The following is a 24,423-nucleotide window of genomic DNA, read 5'->3' on the forward strand; positions in this document are numbered from 1 at the left end:
TGAAGATGGGACATTTTATAGGACAACTGGCCCCATCTCTTTAATAAGTCAGTGTCATAAAGAAAGGGACAATGCTAGATTAAAAGATACCAAAGGGACACAATAATCAGATGTTAACATGTGGTCCTGGATTGGATCCTGGTTTGAACAAACCAGCTGAAAAAACAAACAGTTTTGGAACAAGAAGTATGAAAATGGACTAGGTTTAGAAAGTATTAAAGAAGTACTGTTGATTTGTCAGGGTATAAGAGTGTTATTTTGGCTATATAATATCCTCATTGTTTTAAATAAGCATACTTATAAATTTAGGAGTGGAATGTTATGATATCTGTAATTTACTACAAAACCTTCAGCATAGTAAAGAATAAAATGTATCGAAATAGAAAAAAAAAAAAAAGACAATCACACTGAAGTCACAATGCCTGCAAAGAAAATAAGAGTGCTGGCACACGAAAGACAGAGGTGACAGCTACCTAATGGATTCAACCCAGCACTCTGGGCACCCACCTCTGGCAGTTTTCTTCTTCAATATTGGTAAGGCCTGTAACTGAACTGCTCAACTGTTTCCACACTGTATTCATGTCTCCGGATTCCAGCGCCCTGTTGATTAGGGCCACCGATGACAACATCTCCACTGCAACAGAGAGCTCAGGATGGGTGAGGCTATGCTGTACAGAAAGCGAGGGGGGACAGAGTAAGGAAAGACATTCTGGAATACCAAGGGAGGTCAGAAGTTTAATAAAACCGTAACGAGTCTAAGTTTCCAGTAAAACAAAACAAACAAAAAAAACCCCTCTACCTAACTATACCAAGAAGTGGGTATTAAATTTTAAATTCAAGTCCACTCTGTTTTGCTCACAAACAGCACAGGTTCAGTTAACTCACCTCAGGACTCTGTTGCTGCAGGGTAGCCAGCTCCTTCTGATAAAGATCGGCAGCAAATGGAAACACCTGGGGCAGCTGGGCTTCGGGATTCATTAGCTCCATAACAGTCTTCTCGGCAACACCCTTCTGGATTGCAGCATTGATCGCTGCCACTGCTGCCAGTCCTGGGTAGAAAACAAGGAGGTCAGAAAGGCAGCTGGCTTTGAGAGGCCCGAGGGGAAGCAGATGCCAATTTTCACAGAAGAAAGTTATATTCTGTGGATAAGCTATTAGCCATGATGTTTGAAGTAGAACTTTCATCTTTAGAAAACAGCCTCCTTTGTATGAGGGTGAATTGCATGGTATGTGAACTACATCTCAATAAATCTGTCTTTAAAAAGCAGCCTCCTCTTCTCCTCACCCCTATTTTCTTTCCACTCCAAATCATCCTGCCTGCCACCACTATGCTCTACCTAAAACATCCTTCCCCTACAGGGGGGAGCCTGGAAAAGTACTAGCTTACTAAGCTGCCATTCAAAGCTTTCCACAATCTTTCCAAGCCTTTATCTTACACAACTCAGCCTAAAACATCTACAAAAATTTTATTCTAGCCACTGTTCCTTAATACATCTTTCACCTTCTGTCCCTCTGCTCACACTTCCTCTTCCCCTGTTGCCCCATATTAGGAACACCCTTCTCTCCCATCTCTCACCATCCAAATCTTGCCAATCAATCCCTAGTCCTGTCTCCTCCAGATGCTTCCCTAACCAACCACGTAAGCACGAGCTTATTAGCCAAAGTGAGCCTACGCTGACTCCGGTTCTACTTTTAAAACTGGAGGAACCCTTCTGCCACCAAAGGTACCTGGTAGTTGACTGCAGCTAGTAGCCTTGGGGTGGGGTGAGGAGTGACAGAATCTAACCTCAGGCCCCTCAATGACACAAAGCCACTCTCCTCTCCTACTCAGGATCTCAGTGGACACGCAGCTGAGAGGACTCTTACTTCTCTGATACTGCTGGGCAGCAGTGTTTGCGGCATCCACTCCAGACTGTAGCTCCTCCTTCTGCAGGGCCTCAGCCTGACCACCCTGAGAAAAGCCAAGAACACTTAGGTAAAGATGACTCCTGCCTAGGCCTCCGGGCCTTGTAGTTCTCATATCTCAACAGCAGTCACTAGGGACAGACAGCCACAGGCATAAGAGACAGCTTCAGGCTACACACAGCCAAAGCGGCAGCCTGAGCGAGAGCTGAATGCCCTTGTCAAATCTCGGGTAGAGTGACTCTCCTGATATAAGCGCATTAAAAAAAAATATTTTGTAAAGAGCATCAAAATGTTCTGAGATAAAATGTTTGTAGAATCATTAGCACATTAATGCTGCTTTCTCTGGCCAATGCTGAGGATTTGTAAAATCTATACTTGTCCTTATTTAGAAAAAAAAAAAAAAAAAGAAATCCCTTCATATTTGTTCTAAAAAAGAAAACCATAAAGTACAATCCCACACAGTCCACTCTTACTGCACATTAAGTACTTTCCCAGTGTCGGCCAGAGGAAACTCGTCAGGTATGGTTTCTTAAAAGTGGAAATTCCTGAAGTAAGAATATAAAATTTCAGGTTCTCCCCAATAGCTTTTAGTTGGGGATTTCAAGTGAAGGGGTGGTCAGATTCACTTGCCGGGATGGGCGATGTTTATTTTAAAAGAGGATTTACAACTCTAAAAGCAAAAGAGAGCTGAAGACAATGTGTACTTTACCTGAGGATATTAAACAGCCTAATTCATCTGCAGGAGAAAAAGTTATATTAGGGGGGAAAAAAGGCCCCATATATATCTTGACACGACAGCATGGGATTCAAAAGGATGTATATAAACTCTTGCAGGTGCAACTCAGGGTACTTTTACCTCTCTCTTCTGCTGTCTATCACTGAGGAGCTGCTTGAGGTACCAGTCACTATTCTGCTGCTGCAGTCCTCGAAGGCCCAGCGCTGGTGACTGCAGAATCTTGAACAAGGCCAGTGCAGATCCCTGCTCCAAAGCCAGGTCTATATTCGCTAACGCAGCAAACACTGAGGAGGAAAAAAGGCAAACGCTTAAGAAAAAACTATGTTAACATTATAGCGTAGAATATTTTTTCCTTCCTGAAAACCAATCGCAGTTCCAGATCAGGGAAATATAATTAGATAGCTTCTATTCTGGAGTATCACAGAAGCATTAGACTTTGGGGTTGGAAGAGAACCTTAAAGTCATCACGTCCAGGGGTTCCCAGGTTGTTCAGATTTAACAGAGTCCTGGACCACACCCCAGGCCTACTTAAAAGCTTCTAGATGCAGACAGCTTGGCACCAATATGGGCAGCAATATAAGAGGCACCAATAACACATGCCTAAATTCCCTCTAAAATGCCAAGTCATTATCCAGACTAAACTACTACACAGGAGAAGGTATCCCGCACAGCAATTTACTACATCTCTGGACAATTCTGTTTTAAAAAAATTGTTAAAGCTCCCACCCTAGAGTTGATACTTGAATACATCCAACCCCCTTCTTCCCTGTGACTGTCTACTCCTGACTAAAGAACCTTAGTTCCTTCAACCATTTCTTATACAGCATCATTCTGAATCCCTTCATTATCCTGGCGTCTCCTGAATGTACTCTGCCCAAAGCAGTGCCTAGACATCAAGGCTGGTCTGACTGCGTGGAGTGGAAGGGGCTCTCTACACCGCCTCAATATTCCCTACTTCTAGTCACAGAACCTGACGTCACACAAGGGCTTTATTATACGACAGTAAAAATGCAGATTTTCCTTCATCTGAAAATGATAACAAAGATACCCTCCTCATAAGATTAAATGAAATCAAATACATGAAAGTACTTTTATATTGTAAAATAAATAAGGTATTATTAAGTTGAAAGTCAAAATATCGTATTTTCTGATTTCAGAAATGACAGCCACTGGAAAATCATAATTATTGTATTATTTTCAGCTTTCCTATTTTAGAAGAGAATATAGAGTTCTCCCTCCCATGTCCCACCCAGGAATGACCATCTGATTTTATCACCAAAGTAGAAAAAAAAGTCAAAATAAAATACTAAAAATCAAAATATTTGGGGCATAGCAGTACTTACCAATTTTAACTGTTTTCATTAGTAAAGAAACAAAAAGAAAATTAATATAAGCTGTTATAAGGAAACAAAACAGTGCAAGAGAAAACAAAGTCTCAAACTAGAACTAAAAAATAACACCAAGAGGTAAAAGGATGAGAAGGTTAGATTCCTAAGAGACTGTTTCCTTCTTCCCAACATTCCCCTGCAATTCAGCTCACTGATCACCACACGAAGGAGGTGAGCAGCTCCTTGAATCATGGCTGCAGGTCTATGTGGCCATTAGCCAACTAAACAAGCATTCTTCAACAACACAGAGCATGCACCTGCTGCAAACACAGCCATGAACAGAGCAGACAGGTTATCTCCATCCTTAGGGAGCTTTTGTAGTAGTGGGGGACAGAAGACAAAAGCAATATAGGTAACAACCAGGTTTCCTCTACGTATGCAATGCAGAATCTCAGACTATCCATCTCCATCTGCAAAGGCATCTAGTCAATTATGCTTTTACTAGAAATGTAAACTTACTACTTAAATATGTAAATATTTAAATGAACATTTACTAATACTATAAAGTTTACAACATTATTTAAACACTTTCTCCCACTATGCTTTAATTACCTAACTCTAATTTTCCTTATCCTACTTAACAAAAAATAAAAACTTTTTCTCATTTTTAACTATCTGGCCTGCAGCTTTCTTCTGGGGCAGCATGAATGGCTTCTCAAGCCCTAGGGAAAGAATCTTATCTATTATTATATTAAGATGATTCTCGGGACCTGAAGTCCCTCTACCTTCCTACCATACAACTTTCCCTTGTCTCAGATTTTCTCTACTATTAGGAAAAGCTTGTCCCCCTATGGGGAATTCTGCCTTATCCTCACCTTCTTACCTACCCTAAGAATCCCAGTGAAGGTTCAGATACAAACCTCGAGGAAAAGTCATCATTCTTTTCTTTATTCTTTGACTGTACTTCACACACCTTTGGTTGCCTTGAAATTACTCATTGTATTGTTCTAACCAAGTTGCTCTGAAATTATTCATTTGACTATTTACCTTCCTCACTATAGTGAAAACTATTTGAGGGAATTTTTACTATTTTGCTCCTCTGACCACATGAGAACAATATGCATGGAACACTTTAAATATATATACATATGTTTCTCTCCTTATAAGTTTATAACTGACTCTAATATAATTAGCCAGGTAGAGCTATAAGGCTATAAAATCCCAGACAACACGGTAGAGAAAAAATCCCTTAGTAAATAAAAGAGTATTTTACGCGGTGTATGCAGCAGGAAATGTGCTGGACTTTCCTCTCACACAGAGAACTAACTACAAGGACATTCTGGCTTATACTTGCTGACTTCAGTAGTATTCATACAGATACAGCAAAACAAATCACCCATACGTGAATGGAACTATGACTCTGTTCAGAAAGCTATTATCCTAAATGAGCCAGAATGGAACAGAATACAAAGACTCCTGGTCAGGATTTAGAACTCCCTATCATATGGAGTTGGTAAAATCTTATAAATTCTCTCCAGTTATTCAGAGTATCAGTTCAAGTGAGAAATTAGGATCTCCAAAGGAACAAAGAGGACACTGATTACTATTACTATTATTATTATCTTGATCAAGATAAGATCAAGTCTGGTTGAATCAAGTAAGGTTTTTTAGTTCTTTTGGTGAGACTAACCCTATGCTAGGAATTCTGAGGATTTGAAAAGAAGCAGAACTCAGAAGTAAACTTTAAGTTTATAAAGATGTCAGAAACAAAAAGCAAGCAGTTAAGACAATACATAATTAAATATAAAATTGTGTGGTTTAGCATATAAATGCTGTAGGAGATTTGAAAGGCAAGTATATTATGAGCTAGGATGGGCACTGAGGTGACAACTGAGCTGAATCTTGAATGATGGGTATAATTTGGATTAAGTAAGAGACAAGGCATGAGGGCATTACAGTGGCGAGATTACATGATTAACAAAAGTGATAATAATATTGTTTACTGAGTGCTTACTAAATACCAGGCAATTTACATACATTATCTCATCATTCGTATAATGATTCTATGCCACACGCACCCAATTCCCACAGCTATTAATACGAGGGCAAGAGATCAAATCCCAGTTCTGAACAACTCCATAGCCATTTTTCATGAGTCATGAAATAAACACAATGAATATGGGAGACAGTTAGGCACATGAGTTTCTATAGAGAGTTATATGCATAAAATACTACATAAAGAACTCCACCAGGCTAGGGATCTGTGTTTTTTCTGGCAAGTAATAAGGAACTAATGCAGGTTCTTTTGAAGAAGAGTAACAAAATGAAAATGATACTTTCAAGAAATTAGTTTTTCAAAAGTGTGTAACATACACAAAAATCAATATGAACAGTACAATCTCATTTTTGTTTAAATATATGTTTTGAAGGATATGTTAAAAACATCAAGAGTGGTTATCCTAGGTGATGGGGTCTAATTTTTTGTTTGTTGTTTATTTCTGGATAACTTGTATTACTCTTTAAAAGAAAAACAAAACTATATAGGAAAACAGGGACTTCCCTGGTGGCGCAGTGATTAAGAATCTGCCTGGGGCTTCCCTGGTGGCGCAGTGGTTGAGAATCTGCCTGCCAATGCAGGGGACACGGGTTCGAGCCCTGGTCTGGGAAGATCCCACATGCCGTGGAGCAACTAGGCCCGTGAGCCACAACTACTGAGCCTGCGCGTCTGGAGCCTGTGCTCCGCAACAAGAGAGGCCACGGTAGTGAGAGGCCCGCGCACCACGATGAAGAGTGGCCCCCACTTGCCGCAACTAGAGAAAGCCCTAGCACAGAAACGAAGACCCAACATAGCAATCAATCAATCAATCTTAAAAAATAAATAAATAAATAAAGTTAGGGATAATTAAAAAAAAAAAAAAGAATCTGCCTGCCAAGGGCTTCCCTGGTGGCGCAGTGGTTGGGAGTCTGCCTGCTAATGCGGGGGACACGGGTTCGAGCCCTGGTCTGGGAGGATCCCACATGCCGCGGAGCGGCTGGGCCCGTGAGCCACGGCTGCTGAGCCTGCGCATCTGGAGCCTGTGCCCCGCAACAGGAGGGGCTGCGATGGGAGGCCCGCGTACCGTGATGAAGAGTGGCCCCCGCTTGCCGCAACTAGGGAAGGCCCTCGCACGAGAAACAAAGACCCAACACAGCTAAAAAATAAATAAATAAATAAATAAATAAAGTAGCTATTAATTAAAAAAAAAAAAAAGAATCTGCCTGCCAATGCAGGGGATACGGGTTCGATCCCTGGTCTGGGAAGATCCCACATGCTGCGGAGCAACTAAGCCTGTGCACCACAACTACTGAGCCTGCGCTCTAGAGCCTGCGAGCCACAACTAGTGAGCCCGCACGCCACAACTACTGAAGCCCGTGCACTCTAGGGCCCACATGCCACAACTACTAAGCCCGTGGGCTGCAACTACTGAAGCCCATGTGCCTAGAGCCCGTGCTCTGCAATAAGAGAAGCCACCGCAATGAGAAGCCTATGCTTCTGTTCAGATTTAAGTGTCTAACACAGGGTGAAAGAGTGAAACTGTAGCCAAAAAATCCAGTCTGTAAGTTACAATAGATGAGTAGATGGAGGAGTGGGGGCCTGTCTGAGGACAATGGTAGCCCAAAGAGAAGACGTATGAACACAAAAGACAGTAAATCAGCAATAGTTCCTAAGCAAACCCATGAATGTCTGAAATAAACAAACTTAAACCATGCCACAGGTCCAAGAAGAGATCAACAGCCACATTATTCTGTAACATTCTTTTAGGTGCCTGATGTGGGGACATACTTACTGTTGACTTTATTTATATTGCCTTGAATTTCAGCTTGAGTGAGCAGCTCCTCATAAACGTCCCTTTCTCTCTCAGAGCTTTCTGTCTGAAGATGAGTAAGAAAGTGTAACTAAATTAGCTCAGGTCTCTAAGAAGACCACAGAAATACATTTGTGCTCCTCCCCCACCATTACAGAACCAAGAGCAAGTAAGGGCATGGCTTAAAATCCTTAATAAAGAACAAAGCAGAATGCTACACAACTGTAACTAAACACATAAAAAGCAGATCCACTTGTAAATAACAAGCCCAGGGGTTCTTCCAGAGTCAAGCAAGAGAAGGAAGCACTGGTGAACCCTGCCCTGTGCACTTGTGAGTCTGCATCCTTGCCTCAGACCTGAGCAGAACAGGTACATCCAGGGACTAGATCGCAGAGCCTGTCAATGGTTTGCACAAAACTCAAGAAGGAAGTAGAAGTCAAAATAGAATCTAATACCAAAAGACTACATACTGGGTGACTCCATTTCATTTATATAGAATTCTAAAAAAATAAATTAAAGTGATCGAAAACAGACTGGTAGTTGCTGGGGTCAGGGGTGGGGAGTGTGAGGAGGTACAGACTGATTGCGAAGGGGAGATGTGGGCACTTTTGGGGTGGTTACACATCCATATACATTTGTCAAAACCCATCAAACTGTAAACTTTAAACGGTTGAATTTTATTATATGTAAATTAATACCTCGATAAAACTGATTTTTAAAATGGAGTCATATCAAACAGTGAAAGAATATAAATCAGTTAGAAAGAACAAATGTTCCATTTTTACCCTGTTTTTAGCATTTGTCATTTTGTCCTGCTTGGCCTGGTAAAGTACATCCTGGTAAGTGGATGCCAAGGGCTCTTCAAGGTTCACAAGCATGGCATTGGGATTTTTCAAAGCTGCAAACGTGTCAGCTGGAATTCTATGGTCAATAGCTTCATTAATAGCAATAACGGCAGCATGTACTAAAAAAAAAAAAAATTCAAAACATAGAACACTGAGGTTATACAAAGTAAAGGATATACATTACACATTCAAACACTGCAACCCCCTATCACAGAAAGAGGCTCCTTTTCATAGATGGAGGGGTTAGAGGACTCCTCAGATCTTTAAGCCCAGTCTTTTTCCTCTGATGCACAAACCCACAGCTCTGCCTGTGACCCATGTCTGGAATGCTGAATCTGAAATCTTACACGGAAATATTCATAAGAGACTCTGAAAGGAGCCTTTGAGCATTTGTTATGGAAATGTTCACCTTAATCATCATGTAAACACCATCAGAAAATAAGAAACTCCAAAAGGCACTGAAATGTAGAATTCACTTTCTAGTGCTTCTATTTTAATCAAAATCACTCACTTATTTCCAAATAACAATAGCATAGATAACTGTATAGCAGTGTTTAAATCTATATCTACTGACCTAAACTTGCTAGCAAAATTCCTAATGTCTAAGTCCATCATTACAGTATTAATCATTGAAAGTAGTAGCAACAACCCCATTTGAACCCACAAAATTTCTCTCTTCTTACATGCGGCTTCATCCACTGATAGTTCATTAGCCAGAATGCCCCCGATCTTGCTAAAGGCAGGCATCTGGATCCCATACTTCTCCAGTTCAATCTTCATGTTGTTGATTTCTTCTTCTACAAGGAAAAATTAAGACCCAAACAAGCAAGTTAAGCACCTTTCCATAACACAGAGAAGGAAACACATTCCTCAACTACAAAATGTATTGGATAAAACGACATCTACCTCCTAGGGTTGTTAGAAGGATTTAAATAAGATAATATATGGAAAGCACTTAACATGATACCCGGTACATAACATGCACTCAATAGACACAGTATTATTAGTATTATCAAGAGCATCAGAAATAACTATAACATGAGACTGGCTCTATAGAAAATAGTTCTCCCAAACTGCTACTTATGGCATTCCCTATAATGAACTTATGAATGGAGCAGCTTTAAAGGCAGCTCGAACAAGAAGTGAATCACAAGCCAGTTATCTGTCTTTACAATCCAAATCACTAGCTACTATTACACAATTTCGTTTCTAAGGCAGAAAGCTAAATGATAAAGAAAACAACATGTAAGGTTTGGTCCTTGCCCCAAGTCTGGGGAACAACTTCCCTGGAAGGAAAAATATCATAGATAAAAGTTTTACTTCCAATTTTTAAAATTCCCTGGCCTACAAAATAATCACCAGTTCAAAAAGATTTGAATCTATCTTACCCCTAACCAATATTACCATTGTTCTTTTTCTCCCCAAGCCCCCATCTCTTCAAGCATCTGACTATAGCAAACACCCACCCAAATAAGCTAAAGTTTTAAAATTAGTAAATTGTCATCTTTGTATCATCTCGCTCCCCTTCCTTTGGCTACAACTGGTGCTCACTGGAAGGGAAGGGGCAAGACTGTTATAAAGATTTTTCACTGTACATGAACCTTTAATGTTACATGTTAATATTATATTATTTTTTACATATATGTTAATATTCTTTCTAATTTACATATAAGAAAACTGAGAATTATCAATCATACCCATGTTATAACTGAGAGAACAGAGCTTGAAATTCCAAGTTTAGTGGAAGAAGAGGAGAAGCAGGAGAAGCAGGTTACTCATGCTTTTTTTTTAATCTCTGTTGGCACAGTGTTTTTAAAGCCATACGTCTTTAAGATTTGCACTGTTGACTCTCCAGGCTATTTCCACATAAATCAAGCACTTCCTGCCAAGTTTGTAACTTCTTACCTGTGAAGTCAACCTTTCCATATAGGTCTTGAATCTGAGGAGCCAGGCCTAGTTTGAACAGGTACAAACTAGAAGACATAATATGCAAAAGAGTCAGGCCTCCCAGCTGAACCTCCCTGGTGCTCTAAGTTCAAAGGGGAAAATCAGCATAAAGAACAGAAACACTCTGAACACAGAGACTCCCAGTACTCTACCATATTCCACTTTGCAGTTACAATACTTCACCTCAGAGCCTTTTTTTAGTTTTATATAACAAGGAGGTCCTTAAAGAGTCACATAATGTAATGCAAAAAGCACTGGACTGGGAATCAGTGGATGCAAGTTTAAGTCCCAGCTCCAGCACAAATCCAATGTGTGATTAGATGTTAATATAAATGTTAACATAATGAATATAAGTGAAGTCTCTTCACTGTTTACCTTCCTGTGATCAATAAGTTTTAAGTAACAAGACATTTTAGAAAAGTCTCATAAAAATGATTCAGGGGGCTTCCCTGGCGGCGCAGTGGTTGAGAATCTGCCTGCCAATGCAGGGGACACGGGTTCGAGCCCTGGTCTGGGAAGATCCCACATGCCACGGAGCAACTGGGCCCGTGAGCCCCAATTACTGAGCCTGCGCGTCTGGAGCCTGTGCTCCGCAACAAAAGAGGCCGCGATGGTGAGAGGCCCGCGCACCGCGATGAAGAGTGGTCCCCACTTGCCGCAACTAGAGAAAGCCCTCACACAGAAACGAAGACTCAACACAGTCATAAATAAATAAATAGAAGAACGTGAATTTAAAAAAAAAAAAAAAAAAAAAAGATTCAGACAGCAAATCTTACTTAAGCTGAATTCATATTACTGATGGAAAAGTTTAATTCAGGTACTTTAAGAGTTTTAAATAAAGTATATACTATAAATCTTTACTCTTTAAATAAAAATCTCCTACACTCTAAGCTCCATGAAGGCAGGGAAAATGAAAGTCTTATTTACCAATGCCTACCCAGAGCCTGGCATATATTAATAAATATTAATCAGTATTTCACAAATGGATGGAAGTCCATAAACATGAGTTAGATTAACTGGATTCTAAGGCTCTAGCAGGTCAGAATCAATAAATTAGAAGAGGTCAGAAGGGGGACTTCTCTGGTGGCGTGGTGGTTAAGAATCCGCCTGCCAATGCAGGAGACACGGGTTCGAGCCCTGGTCCGGGAAGATCCCACATGCCATGGAGCAACTAAGCCTTTGCGCCACAACTACTAAGCCTGCGCTCTAGAGCCCGCGAGGCACAACTACTGAGCCCGTGTGCCACAACTACTGAAACCCACATGCCTAGAGCCCGTGCTCCGCAACAAGAGAAGCCACCACAATGAGAAGCCCGCACACTGCAATGAAGAGTAGCCCCCACTCGATGCAATTAGAGAAAGCCCGAGCGCAGCAACAAAGATGCGATGAAGACCCAACACAGCCATAAATAAATAAACAAATAAATTATTTATTTATTTATTTAAAAAAAGAAAAAGAAGAAGAAATCAGAAGGGCACTCCACAGGGATTAACGTGAGCAAGACATTGACAGCCTGTCAATAAGGGAGGAAATAAAATATCTAAGAAATAAATCACAGAAACTCAATAGAGCAGTCTACAGTTTTTGCAGATAATCTATAACCTCAATATTATCCAAATACAAATATGTATCATGCATATTGCATTCACAGAACTGATCAGAACCCAAACTGCATATAATAAACCCAAATGCATAATCTAAAAAAAAAAAAAAAATCAAGTGTTCTAAAAACACATTAGCATATATACATCCACAATAACTAATCACTTTCTCAGATAAGTGCAAATATAAATCATATGTATATGATTAAGGGCTTTTCTTTAGAATAAAATGCTCAAGATGGAAAAACATGAAGTTCCTCTCTGCAAAGATTTTACATCTATTCAATAAAGTTTCCAAAGCCAAACAGCTAATAACCTTCTATACACGTTTTACCTTATATACTTTCCCCACACAATGTTCCATCTGCATTCTAAATTAGTAAAAATATTTTTCTCCAGAAATTTCTTCCTCTTTTATTCCTACTTTAAAACAAGAAAGTGGTTGCCACACTTTAACAAAAGCTTGGGCATGTCACTTTCACAGCCCCAAGAACAGTGAGTTAGCTTTTAATGTCTTTCAACAGTAAATTAAAGGTGTTACAATGATATCACTAGCTGCTATAAAAAGTAGAGGAGAGTGGTAAGCAGAAAGCAGATGGGCATCATCTTTCTTTTATCTCATTTTAATTATTAGGAATATTTTAAGGATATGCTGGAGTTTTAAATGGAATCATAATGGCCACTTGGATCCTCTTACCCAGCATCCAAAGTATTTAACCTCACAGCTAAAACTTAAAACTCCTAACAATAAACATCGCTTTCAATCTTTGTTCCTAGTCTCCTATGTCTGCTTACAAATAAGCTGTTAGGTACCTATAATAGTCAGCCTGTAATTGAGCTCAGATTTCTTTTTTTCTTTTTTTCCTATCTAAGATATACTTTATAGCAATGAGGAAAAGGAGGTTGTGTTAGCCTATCCGGATTCCAATTACTGTTACTGATTGTAGAGTAACCTATGAAAGAAATCACTACACTAATCTCAAAGATTACCAATAAATGCTCTTAAACACAGCAGTTGATTAGGAAACAGAATCTAGTACAGGCCCACGTCCCTTACCTAAATTCTTTGGACCAAATATTAACTTAGGATTTCTCAGATATTATAAAAGTTTTACAGTGTAAACAGCATTATAAAACACCCCCAACAAGCCTTGGGGAAGCACCCCTAATCAAATACATTACTTTTCTGCAGAGAGACATATGAATAATATTAAGTAGATAAACATTCTAAGTAATCTCAATTAATACTGATCAGATCTTGCCAACAAAGGAGTTTGAACTAAACCAAAACTCATTTTTCAGATCTTTCAGCATGTTTTTTTGAATTTAGGATAAAGGATTATGGGCCAATTTAATCCCAAAATCAGTTCTTAGAAAGATAAAGCATCAGAGGAAATGGAAAGGAAGTATACAAATATATTTGAAATAATGGAGAATTAGGGTCTTATCTGAGAGTGGAATGTAATCTACACGAGTAATTTAGTCTGACTAAAGTACAGTCACTATCTCTGGAATAATGCCAGTCAAGACTGAGGGAGAAAAAAAAAAAGATGGCAGGAAGGGAGAAAACAAGGAGATAATGCTTCTCTATCACTGTTGATCCAAAAGGGAAACAGTGCCTCACCCAATACAGGTAAGTGAAGTGAGGAACCTGCCTTGAACACTGTCGTGTAAAGGTAAAGAAGAGGCTCAAGCAGTTACAAACACTTCCTACATATTATTCCTACATACCCTTCAGGAAAAACACTGTAAGGGAGGAAAGAAATCATAAATCACCAACCAGAACACACTGCTGTGTATATACTTTCTAAGCACGAACTGCATATTGAACAGAAATGGAAAACAGTAGCAGGCTTCCTCCCTTTCTCATTCTGACTCCATCATTAGAAAGGCACAGTTAATTCTTCAATCTCTCTTCAGAGAATTTGAGGGCCTGGGACTCAGGTTACGTTGCAGAGAGTAGTGGCTACAGAACTAGCAGAGAGGAATTCTGCCAGCTTAGCTGCTGTGCCTGCCAAGTTCAGATATCCATTGTAGGTAAAGCCTTCACAAGGTTATCAACATAGACTTCACAGAACACTAAGCCAATCACAATACTCAGAATTAAGTTGATTTTGGCTCAGACATATGCATCTGAAATTGCTACATTCTGAAAATTCTCCAACATATCACCTATTCCTAAACAATTTTTTAAAATTCTCATTTTACCATTGTTTGTCCAATGTTATGCTATGTACCTTGGAGGGGGAAAAAAAGTAAGGCATGACTTCTGTTCCTAAGATGCTAATAAATGTAATAGGGAGAAAAGATATGAAAGAAGCAATACATAACAAACAAACAACAAAACAAAACACATACACACACACACAAAAACTAAACCAAAAAAAAAACAAAAAACAAAAACCCGGAGGTTTAGAAAAAGGAATGAGGTGAGGTCATGGAGAAACTTCACCAAGAATGTGGGAACTGAGCTAAAACTTGATTGGATAAGCAGAGACAAACATGAAGAGCCCTTTGATAAAGACAAAGTACCATTTCCTTTTTCATTTGTAGGACAGAAAGTACCCCCTTGAGCTAGGGGAGGGAGAGGGAGATTTATTATAATGTATAATTTTGACACACATTTATTGTGATTATACACTAGGCATCTAAGTGTTGATACTAAAGACACATGGATAAAGAACAAAGGAAATACTTCTTGTCCCTAAGGAATCCACAAGAAAGCAAGTTATAAGAACAAACAGTAACCAGAGTACAATGTAACAAGCACTATGCTTGAAGTAAGAGGTATGTCATAAAATACTAAAGGAGCACAAAGATGGTAAGTAGCTAATTCTGCCCAAGAGGGAAAAAGTAAGAGAACATATTAATGGTAGCATTCTGAGGTGGCACCTGGAGAAGAGCATACGTTAAACCAAGGAGAAAAGGCATTTCAGGGCTTCCCTGGTGGCGCAGTGGTTAAGAATCCGCCTGCCAATGCAGGGGACACAGGTTCAAGCCCTGGTCCACGAAGATCCCACATGCTGCGGAGCAGCTGAGCCCGTGTGCCACAACTACTGAGCCTGCGCTCTAGAGCCTGCATGCCACAACTACTGAAGCCCATGCACCTAGAGCCCGTGCTCCGCAACGAGAAGCCACCGCAATGATAAGCCTGCACACCGCAACGAAGAGTAGCCCCTGCTCGCCGCAACTAGAGAAAGCCCGCGCACAGCAACAAAGACCCAAAGCAGCCAAAAATAAATAAATAAATTAATTAATTAATTAATTTAAAAAAAAGTCATTTCAGGCACAGGAAACAGCAAAACCAAAGGCACGAGAGTACATAGCCTGTATGTTGAAAATACTAGAACATAGGTACACAGGAGAGAATGGCTGGAGGTGAGGCTAGAAAGAAAGCATCAAAATATTTTATGAAGCATCTGATACTATTAGGGCTGTTTTGGAAAGACAGCTCTGACAGCAGCATGGCAGATGGATCAGAAGGGAGAGAGCCTAGCGAGGGAACCCTCTAAGGAGGTTAATGCATTCATTAGTCCACACAAGAGATCTATTAGTCCTCAGTTATATTCTCTCTTTTATGGGTTTCACACTGATTCCAGTGATACCAAGGATCTGGCAAACATTTGATCCAGAAACTGGAGACAATAGGTTTCTTGTGGGTCAATATTATACATACATTCATACATATAATTAACATTTATTAAAGTACACATACAGGATGCTATATAAAAAGAGCAGCCCAAGCAAAAAATTCTCATCCTCATGTTCCTTCTCATACTTACTTCTATCATCTTCTGCTTTAGGCCTACAGCCATCAAGTAAATTTGCACCACTCTGAAATACTATACTACTAGCACCTACACCTCTCCCATCCCATCCTCCATCCAGACATATCACCTCTTCCTTCCAATTTAGTACTTTGTTCATTCTAAGAGCTGAGGACCTGAAATTAAGTCATCTTCCAAATTTACTACGAAGCTGTGATAAAATTATACCTTGTTTCAGTTCCTATTTATTATATTTGCATTGACATAAAAATTATTTAATGAACAAATGACTTGTCAAGGTCCTAGATAACTTAATAAATTATCAATCAACCATTTGATATTTGCTGGTATTATTTGAAGATGTTGCCAAAATTTAACTGTACTACCAAAGAGTATCAAGACATAGTGTATTTAGTAAATCAGTTTATCAGCTTGAAACAAAACGAGAAACAATAAAAGTTTTCAAATGTATGTAGTTTTTATAATTTTTAAGAGACTTTAATTTAAAAGAAAGGGACTACATCTCAAGAGAAATGCGTAGTTCACTGAAACACTAGATCAATAATGAAAGATTATACTATGTTTTTAGAGCAAAATTTTCTGTTATTATAGGAATAAATAAATCCTTTCTCCCTAGAAAAACACAGCTGTTTCTCACCATTCTGTTAAGATAATAGTGCTCTATTCTATTTGAAAATTCTGAAGCAAATGCAAAAACTTTTTCATTATACCCTGGACAACAAGCTACACACTCATTCAGATGTGACTCCTAAACTTTTTTTTTTAATTGAGATATGACTGACATATTATATTAGTTTCAGGTGTACAGCATAATGATATGATCACCATAGTAAGTCCAGTTAACTTCCATCACCACACACAGTTACAAATTATTTTTCTTGTGATGAGAACTTTTAAGATCTACTCTCTTAGCCACTTTCAAATACATAATACAGTATCATTAATTGTAGTCACCATGCTGTACATTACATCCCCAGGACTTACTTATTTCATAACTGAAAGTTTGTACCCTTTTGACCACCTTCACCCATTTCGCCTACTCCCAAATCCCTGCCTCTGGCAACTACCAATCTAGTCTCTGTATCTATGTACTGCTTATTCTACCAAGAAAATCTGATTACCTAAGTGCATGGATACAGTAGATACATCTTGGCATGTTCTTTCGATCATAGATGTCTGTAGTTTCTGGATAAAAAATCTAAAGAGAAATAAAAGAAGTAGAGTAAGGCATCCATCCACTAGAGTTCATTTAATCATTCACCAATCATGAATAATACAAGTAAAACTTTGGACAATTAGAAAACATTGTCAGCATTCGGCAAATAACCTCATTAGGGTGAACAGACATTTCATTATAAGGCACAAAATGCTACAATACACAGTGAAAAGCACTACTTGGAAAAGACTTATTTGGGTCAACCCACTGAATTTTACTAAGTATGTGAGAGTGATTTACTTACTGCAGACACAGACATGCGCAAACAAAACTCAAGTTCCAGTCCAGCTTAAATCAGTGGCAAGTGTATGAGGCTCTAAAGGATTGCAATCTTCCTAGTTGCTATCTAGCAGGCCTAGATTGAGTAATAATAGCTCAACAATGAACATTTACTAAGTGCTTCAGTATGTGTAAAATCACTACATTTAGACATTGAAAAAAACTACAAAATATTAAAATGTGTTATAATGCTTGGGGGAAGTAGAAAGATACACAGATAAAGTAGGTAGAATAGAGGATGTATATGGGAATGAGAGATGGGGAGTTTTCCTTGGTAGCATGTACCACAATTAATCAACTATGTGTGTTGAAATTATCTGTTTGACTCCTCCAACAGACTATAAGCCACATGAAGGCAAGGACTAGGTCTTTGTTGTTCACTGCTGTATCTTCAACGCTAAGCCCAGAGTCAAGGTCATGGAGGGAGCTCTCTAAGTTTGATGAATTAACGAATGAGGTAGGATAGGAACAGAGTAGGTTTAGATGGAGAATAGCCTTGGATTTCAAGACCTTTTCTCATGGTAATGTGGTACCATACAACTCAATCTGTAATTTAGAGGAAAAAAGGGGTAACAGTGGATCAGAGAAGTGAGACTGAATTATGAAGTGATTAGAGGAATTTGGATGAGCAATAAAAGGCAGTGAGAAGAGTACTACAGCACTTTGTATCTAACTCTATTATAGCACTTAACACATTGTGTTTAATTACTTGTTTTTATGCTTGTTTCCCCCACAATACCTATTGCTCCCGATGAGGAAGAACTGTGCACCCCCAAGAGAAATGGGGGTCTTTTTTGATAATTTTTTGATAATTTTTCAAATCATCTTTTTTGATAATTTTTCAAACTTTCCATGCTCATTTCCTAAGATTGAAATGTCCTCTCCTGAACGGTGAAAATCATGGTCAAAGTCAGTCACCCTCCCAAAAACAGTACAGAATACATTTTAGAAAGTAATAGAAAAAAAATAAGGTTGGGAGGGAGGATAGAGGCAGATTATGAGGACCTTGAAAGTCAGACAAGTTTGAACTTGATATTCAGGCTTTAGAGAAGTCCTAGCTTTGGAGCCAAGGCTAAAAACAGCCTCAGGAAGATCTGACTGGAGACAAGACACAGGATACACTGAATAGTGAAGAGATTGAAGCTGAGAAAGCAGGCTGGGAGGTTGTTTCAACAGATAAAAGAGACATTGCAAATAACTGAGGAAGGCTTGGGGAATGACTGCATTTAGAAGTCCAAGGTAAATCCAAGGTTTTGAGACTGGATGACTAGGAACATGATGACATGGTACCATTTATGCAGAGGAGAGGAGGTTCACTTGGGGGAAAAGGCAGGTTTAGTTTTACATATGAGAAACTCTAGGAGATAGAAAGCTATCCAAAGGGAAATGTCCAGCAGCCAACTGAAGAAACTGTGTTTATCTTATAGCAAAGAGTCTTCAAAACAACTGAAACCATGAGAATGAGAGAATGTAGCTAAAGTAAGAATTGCATCTTAAGGAATGCCCGCCACTAGGATATAAAAGGCAGAATAATTGAAGGAAACAGAGGACTATTAGGCAGATTCAAAATAATTTTAAAAATCAAAACAACAAAATGTTTCATGTAGGAGTTGGCCAAGAGCACCAATTATAATAAAGAGTCAAATGGATAAAAACCAAAAAATTATCATATTAAGTCTCTATAATTTGTATGTACCATATAAAGAGATTAGGGAAGATATCCCAATAAATACTATTATTGTCAATTATCGATCACACGTTATATTATGAGCAAAAACACATTTTTAGGCTAAGTATCTTTAGTCTACATTACTCAGAAGTCTTCTGGACTTAAATCATATAGAGCAGACATTTCAAGGGTAATAGCCATAATAATCCTATTGTTCCTGACAGCCTCAACAGTTTGTTGAGATTGTGGTCCAGGACAATGCACTACTGTTAGTAAACAAAAAAGGTAATAAAATTAAATTATTAAAAAGGCATTTTGTAGTAACAGTACTATTAGCAATAGCAAATATTAACAAAGCTCTTAGTACCATTCAAAAGAGGTTAAATTGTTATTGCCCATTGGGCATACTATATAAAAAACAGGAGCAGGAAGTTACAGGTGCATAGAAAGGCCAAGTAGCTGTAAGAACTTGAAGTATTGCTTTTCCTGACATTTGTGGGGTTTAATTCTCAAACATACCAGTGCAAGGAAGAGAACTTCAGCACTCTGCTCTGGAAAAAAGAGGACACAAGCTAGTCTTCTGCAAAGACTTAGCTCTGAATTTACTCAGTTCAACAGGTACGTATGCAACAGTGAGCTGAGCACTCTGCTAAATGCCAAGTGTTCATTTCCAAGTGGTTTCAGCCACTTTCTGATACTCCACATCTCATTTCTTTTTAATCTTTCTTTGGTTACAGAAATTTAGACTCCACGGAAACGTAAAAAGAAAATAAAAACCACCCTTTTACCCCATCACACAGAAATGAAAACTATTTCTCCTTGCAGATTTTTCCCAAGAATACCCACTTTATTTTTAGACAAAAATAGTGATCTCATCTTAGCCAGAACACAAGCTCGTATAATCGTAGCCTGTTTTTTTTTTCACTTAACACATCACGGTTATATATATATAGATTGACATCATCCTTTTCAACGGCAGCACTAGTATTTGACTGGCTGTAACACAATTAATACCCTGAGTGAAGGAATATGTGGTTTGCTATCAATTTTTTCCATCATATGCAAAGCTGAAAAATCCTTACATATACATTTTTTGTGCTTGTCTAATTTTTCTTTTTTTTTTTGAGCCGGTGGGGTAGGAGTGGGGATAATTTCCTAGAAGTAGAATTCTTAGGTCAGAGGATAGGGGGGAAAAAAAGCTGTCCATGCCTCTAACAGTGACACTGTATCAGGGCCTCTATGGATTCAAGGTAGGACTAGGTAGCTAGATGTACGATCAGGCCACCCAAGATGGCTATTCTCTTGCTCTCTGTGCATTTCCTGCTCAACCAGTCCTGCTTCACCTATAGCCTACTCATGTGGCTGACATTCCCTCTTAATTATATAGCCTAATCAGTAAATGTTAGTGATCTTTAGATCAGAATGGCTCCACTATGATAGTTTATCAAAGGGAAGACCTCTGCCCAAGGGGCTATGAGGGACATGCCCCTCTGCTGCCTTCCCTGGTAACTAACTGATGAGCCAAACTGACGTCAATTCCCCCATAACTGGTAAACTCCTCCTCCCCCTCATCCCCACCCCCAATAGCAAAGACTGCTGCCGTGTTCTGCCTGCTGTCTGCCATCCACAGTAGGGTGTCACTCCAGAGCCTTGATTCGGACAGCTGAGATTCCCTATCTAATAAACCAGTGATGTCTCTGTTGCTGTCTCCGGGCTCTTCCCTCAGTCTCAAGGCAACTACAAGGCTTGCACGCCTGCAAGGTGCAGCCCAACACTTGAGATGGCAATTTCACTAAGAGCAGCACTAAATAAACTCTTGAGCAAAACACTCAAGGATGGAAACTCCCATATCAAAACTACAGCCATCATTCCAAACTCATTAAATTGTATACATTAAATATGTATGGTTTTTCTGTAATCAATTACACCTCAATAAAGCTGTCAAAAAAACAAAAACAAAAAACAAACCTACAGCCATCTCCAAAACCAGATAAAAGAAGTAAATCTCATTATACTGCCTCTACAATTTGAAATATAAAATAAACCCTTCATATTACCTACAAATTTGGTTATTCTGAAGCTGGAAGATGACATTTCTAAAATATTTCCTTATGTTTCCTAAAGTCAAACTTGAATGCAGCAACTATGTGAATAAATAAAATCCACTGAACTGTACACTTTAAAATGGTGAATTTCATGGTATGTGAATTTGTTTGTTTTTTTTGGGGGGGGGGGGTCACGTTGCTCAGCTTGCAGGATCTTAGTTCCCCAACCAGGGATTGAACCCAGGCCCTGGCAGTGAAAGTGCCGAGTCCTAACCACTGGACCACCAGGGAATTCCCTCATGGTATGTGAATTTTAATGTTTATAATTTGGTGTAGTAAAAGTAAACGACATCATAGGGAATTTCTCTAGGGTGAGGTGAAGCACGGATGAGAAATATAAAAGAAAAAGAACAAAGCTATTTCCTAAAACAAACTGAAGAGATCCTTTAGTATTAAAATAATGTATATATATATTTTTAATACTAAATGTATATATATATATGTATGTATGTGTATATGTATATATATATATATATATATATATATATCACCAAAGAATCAATTGAGAATAATTTTACAGGTAGAATGAGAACTGTTATGCCAAACAGCCAGAACTAAGCCAGAACTATGAATATCACATAAATTACCTTAGGCAATCCAATCTCGCCCATGGCATTCAACCACTGAATCACATTATCAGTGTGTCTAAAGTGGAGGCCAGTTGCCTAGAACAAATAAAAGACCATTAGGCACTGTTTGGCAATATTGAAGCAAATACTAAATAAATACTCTCTTTGTATCAATAAAAGTTTCCCTGTAAGACTTTACATGGTCCCCTTAAACTTAAGGTCTGTCTGTATCATTACACATTCTAATCCCCAAAAGCCAAATCCACATCTCAGCTCTTCTCAGTTAAGAAACATCTGGAGAATCTTCCTGTGTACAGTGTGCTCAGCAGAACATGGTCTTTGGAATGCAATTATGTTGGATTCAATTCCTGACTTGGCTATCTATTGGTGACACTGCGCAAGTCACTTCACACTACTGATTCTGAGTTTCCCCATCTTTAACACCTACTTTATGTTTGTTGGAAAGATTAACTGAGAAAATGTACACAAAGCACTCAATGTGGTGTCTGGCAAGTAGAAGATACTCCCAAAATGAGGTATTTTCATACTACACATATAAACATCCCCCTCTTAACCTCTACACCTGTTGTTTTTTAGGAAGGTTTACCCTCAAGATGGGTAGAAGTGTAGGCTATTGTCTTTACTGTTGCTGGAGACTGCTCTGTCTGCCTGTTGTGCACACATTTTTTAGAGTCAACAGAACAGCTCAGGAGGTGTCTTCAGAATAACCACTTATTTAAAACTCAACATATAAGTCTTTGCTTTTTGATGAAGAAAAGTTTCTATTTGGGATGTTAATTTTGGCTTAAGACCTATACTTTCCTTGTTTTCCTTTGAATTTAAATATTAAAAAACCAACCAAACAAAAAAACCAACTCTTTTGATTCTGTCTTCATCCTTAACTCATTCTGAGCTCTTGCCCAATTCTTACAGTTGACCCCTCTTACATTTGCTCTTGGTTTTGCAATCTTCCACTATCTTCTATACTCATCCTTTTTTCAGATAAGAGCTCTTAGGAAAGCTCCCCACAGAAACTCTGTAAGCAATGGGAATTTGGTCCTTGTCAACATCCCAACTTAATTAAAGCAGTCTTCTTTTTGAGGGCCCTGGGCCACAAGAATCAATCACTTATCTCAATTTTCTGAAATCGGATCACTGTCCCATTTTACCTTAAACTTTAATATCATGGGGTAATTTTCTTCCCCCAAAGTTGCTATTGCTTTCAATTTGCCAACAAATCTCAGAGTTTGGTTAAAATTAGATTTAAAGTAGTAATTCCCCTAGTTACTTCCTCTACCTTCTAAGAAATAAAAAATTCATCAAGGACCATGAAAATTTCTAGATACAAATTACTCATTAGAATTGCGCCAGAAATACGGACAGCTGAAGTTCTTTTACTACTGTATCTTGACTTTGCACTAAATTTTCTCCACTCTGCCAGGTATTTTATTTTGTTGAAACAAACACACACATATTTCTCAGTAACTCTTTCACAGGATAAAGTATGCTAAACTTCTCTCTCAAGTTTACAGAAATTTAAGCACCAAGCAAGGAAGGACTCACCTTGTATCTGGTCTGCTCTCGATCATAGATTTTCTTCAGGGACACCACTTTAGGGGAGAAGAAGTTTCCTAGTTTGGCAAGGTAGACCCCATTCCGAAGCCCCTCTTCCAGTTCTGTGGTGGGAGGCAGGTCTTCCCCCAGGCATGCTTCCATCCACCTGCACAGAAGGAGGGAGGGCATGAGAAAAGAGAGGGAAGGTATGAACCCCTCTTCAGAGATTTCAAGCTTAATTTCCATTCTCCTTGGACAAGTTTAAGTTGAACATAAGCAATAGTGTTTGAAGACTCAATTTCACACACATCCTTGTTCTGGCCCAGTCAGATCTCAGAGGCAGGGAACTTAGGAAAATTCCCAAGTATAAACGCCACCCTCTTCTCCACCCTACTTTCCTCTCCTGCAGCAAGAGAGCCAGCTGGCTCCCCAGGTCCTAAATGCCCCACGAGCCTCAGCCCAGACCGTCTCCCTTACTTCTTCAGTTGCGCCTTAAGAATTCCTAAGAAAAACCTTTTGTAACTGAAGCCACCATCTCTCAACTGTTCAGCAACTTAAATTTGCAGCTGAAGTTCTCTTCTGGTTTGAGAATTCAGCATCCATAGTGAATTTCTAGGTTCAGATTTTAAAGTTGTTTTGGGGTTACCAAAATAGTCAATCATCTCACCTAAAATACTTAAGGAAACTCCAATGGAAGCAGTACAAGTGAATTCTTATGTGTTTTTTTAGAGGGGAAAGGAAGTTTTAACGGAAAACTATATTGTCCCCCTCGGACACCTCTCACAAGATTTCGGGGAATCCCAAGATAAAACAAAGCCAAGTTTATTTGCATATATTTTCTACCAACAGAGATGTAGTTAACTAAAAAAGTCATTTAGGGCAATGGTTTTAAACTTTTTTTTGAATCACAGAATCCTTTGACTATCTAAGGAAAGCTACAGATCCTTCCCCCCAAAAATGTATATATACTTAAATTTAATATATAATTTCAGAGATTTCATTGACCTCAGATTGAAAACTCCTAACTTATAAGTAT

General features: G+C 38.9%; 1 protein-coding gene and 1 long non-coding RNA gene across 2 annotated transcripts in view; one reads left to right on the forward strand and one right to left on the reverse strand.

The window, feature by feature from the left end:
• LOC309654629 overlaps nt 1-24,423 on the forward strand; it is a 266,307-nt gene that overhangs the window by 106,210 nt on the left and 135,674 nt on the right. The window lies entirely within an intron of this gene.
• Nucleotides 1-24,423, reverse strand: part of IQGAP1 (IQ motif containing GTPase activating protein 1) — a 101,033-nt gene that overhangs the window by 41,751 nt on the left and 34,859 nt on the right. Inside the window, exons 3-13 of the mRNA XM_082448517.1 lie at nt 23,397-23,553; nt 21,852-21,929; nt 17,117-17,193; nt 10,565-10,632; nt 9,343-9,456; nt 8,600-8,778; nt 7,797-7,881; nt 2,762-2,925; nt 1,867-1,951; nt 886-1,049; nt 508-668 (exon numbers count right to left, since the gene is read on the reverse strand). Of these exons, the coding sequence (XP_082304643.1) occupies nt 508-668; nt 886-1,049; nt 1,867-1,951; nt 2,762-2,925; nt 7,797-7,881; nt 8,600-8,778; nt 9,343-9,456; nt 10,565-10,632; nt 17,117-17,193; nt 21,852-21,929; nt 23,397-23,553 (1,332 nt within the window). The remainder of the gene's footprint in view (nt 1-507; nt 669-885; nt 1,050-1,866; nt 1,952-2,761; nt 2,926-7,796; nt 7,882-8,599; nt 8,779-9,342; nt 9,457-10,564; nt 10,633-17,116; nt 17,194-21,851; nt 21,930-23,396; nt 23,554-24,423) is intronic.

This window comes from Balaenoptera physalus, assembly GCF_965194825.1.
Source record: "Balaenoptera physalus genome assembly, chromosome: 2".
Classification (NCBI taxonomy): domain Eukaryota; kingdom Metazoa; phylum Chordata; class Mammalia; order Artiodactyla; family Balaenopteridae; genus Balaenoptera; species Balaenoptera physalus.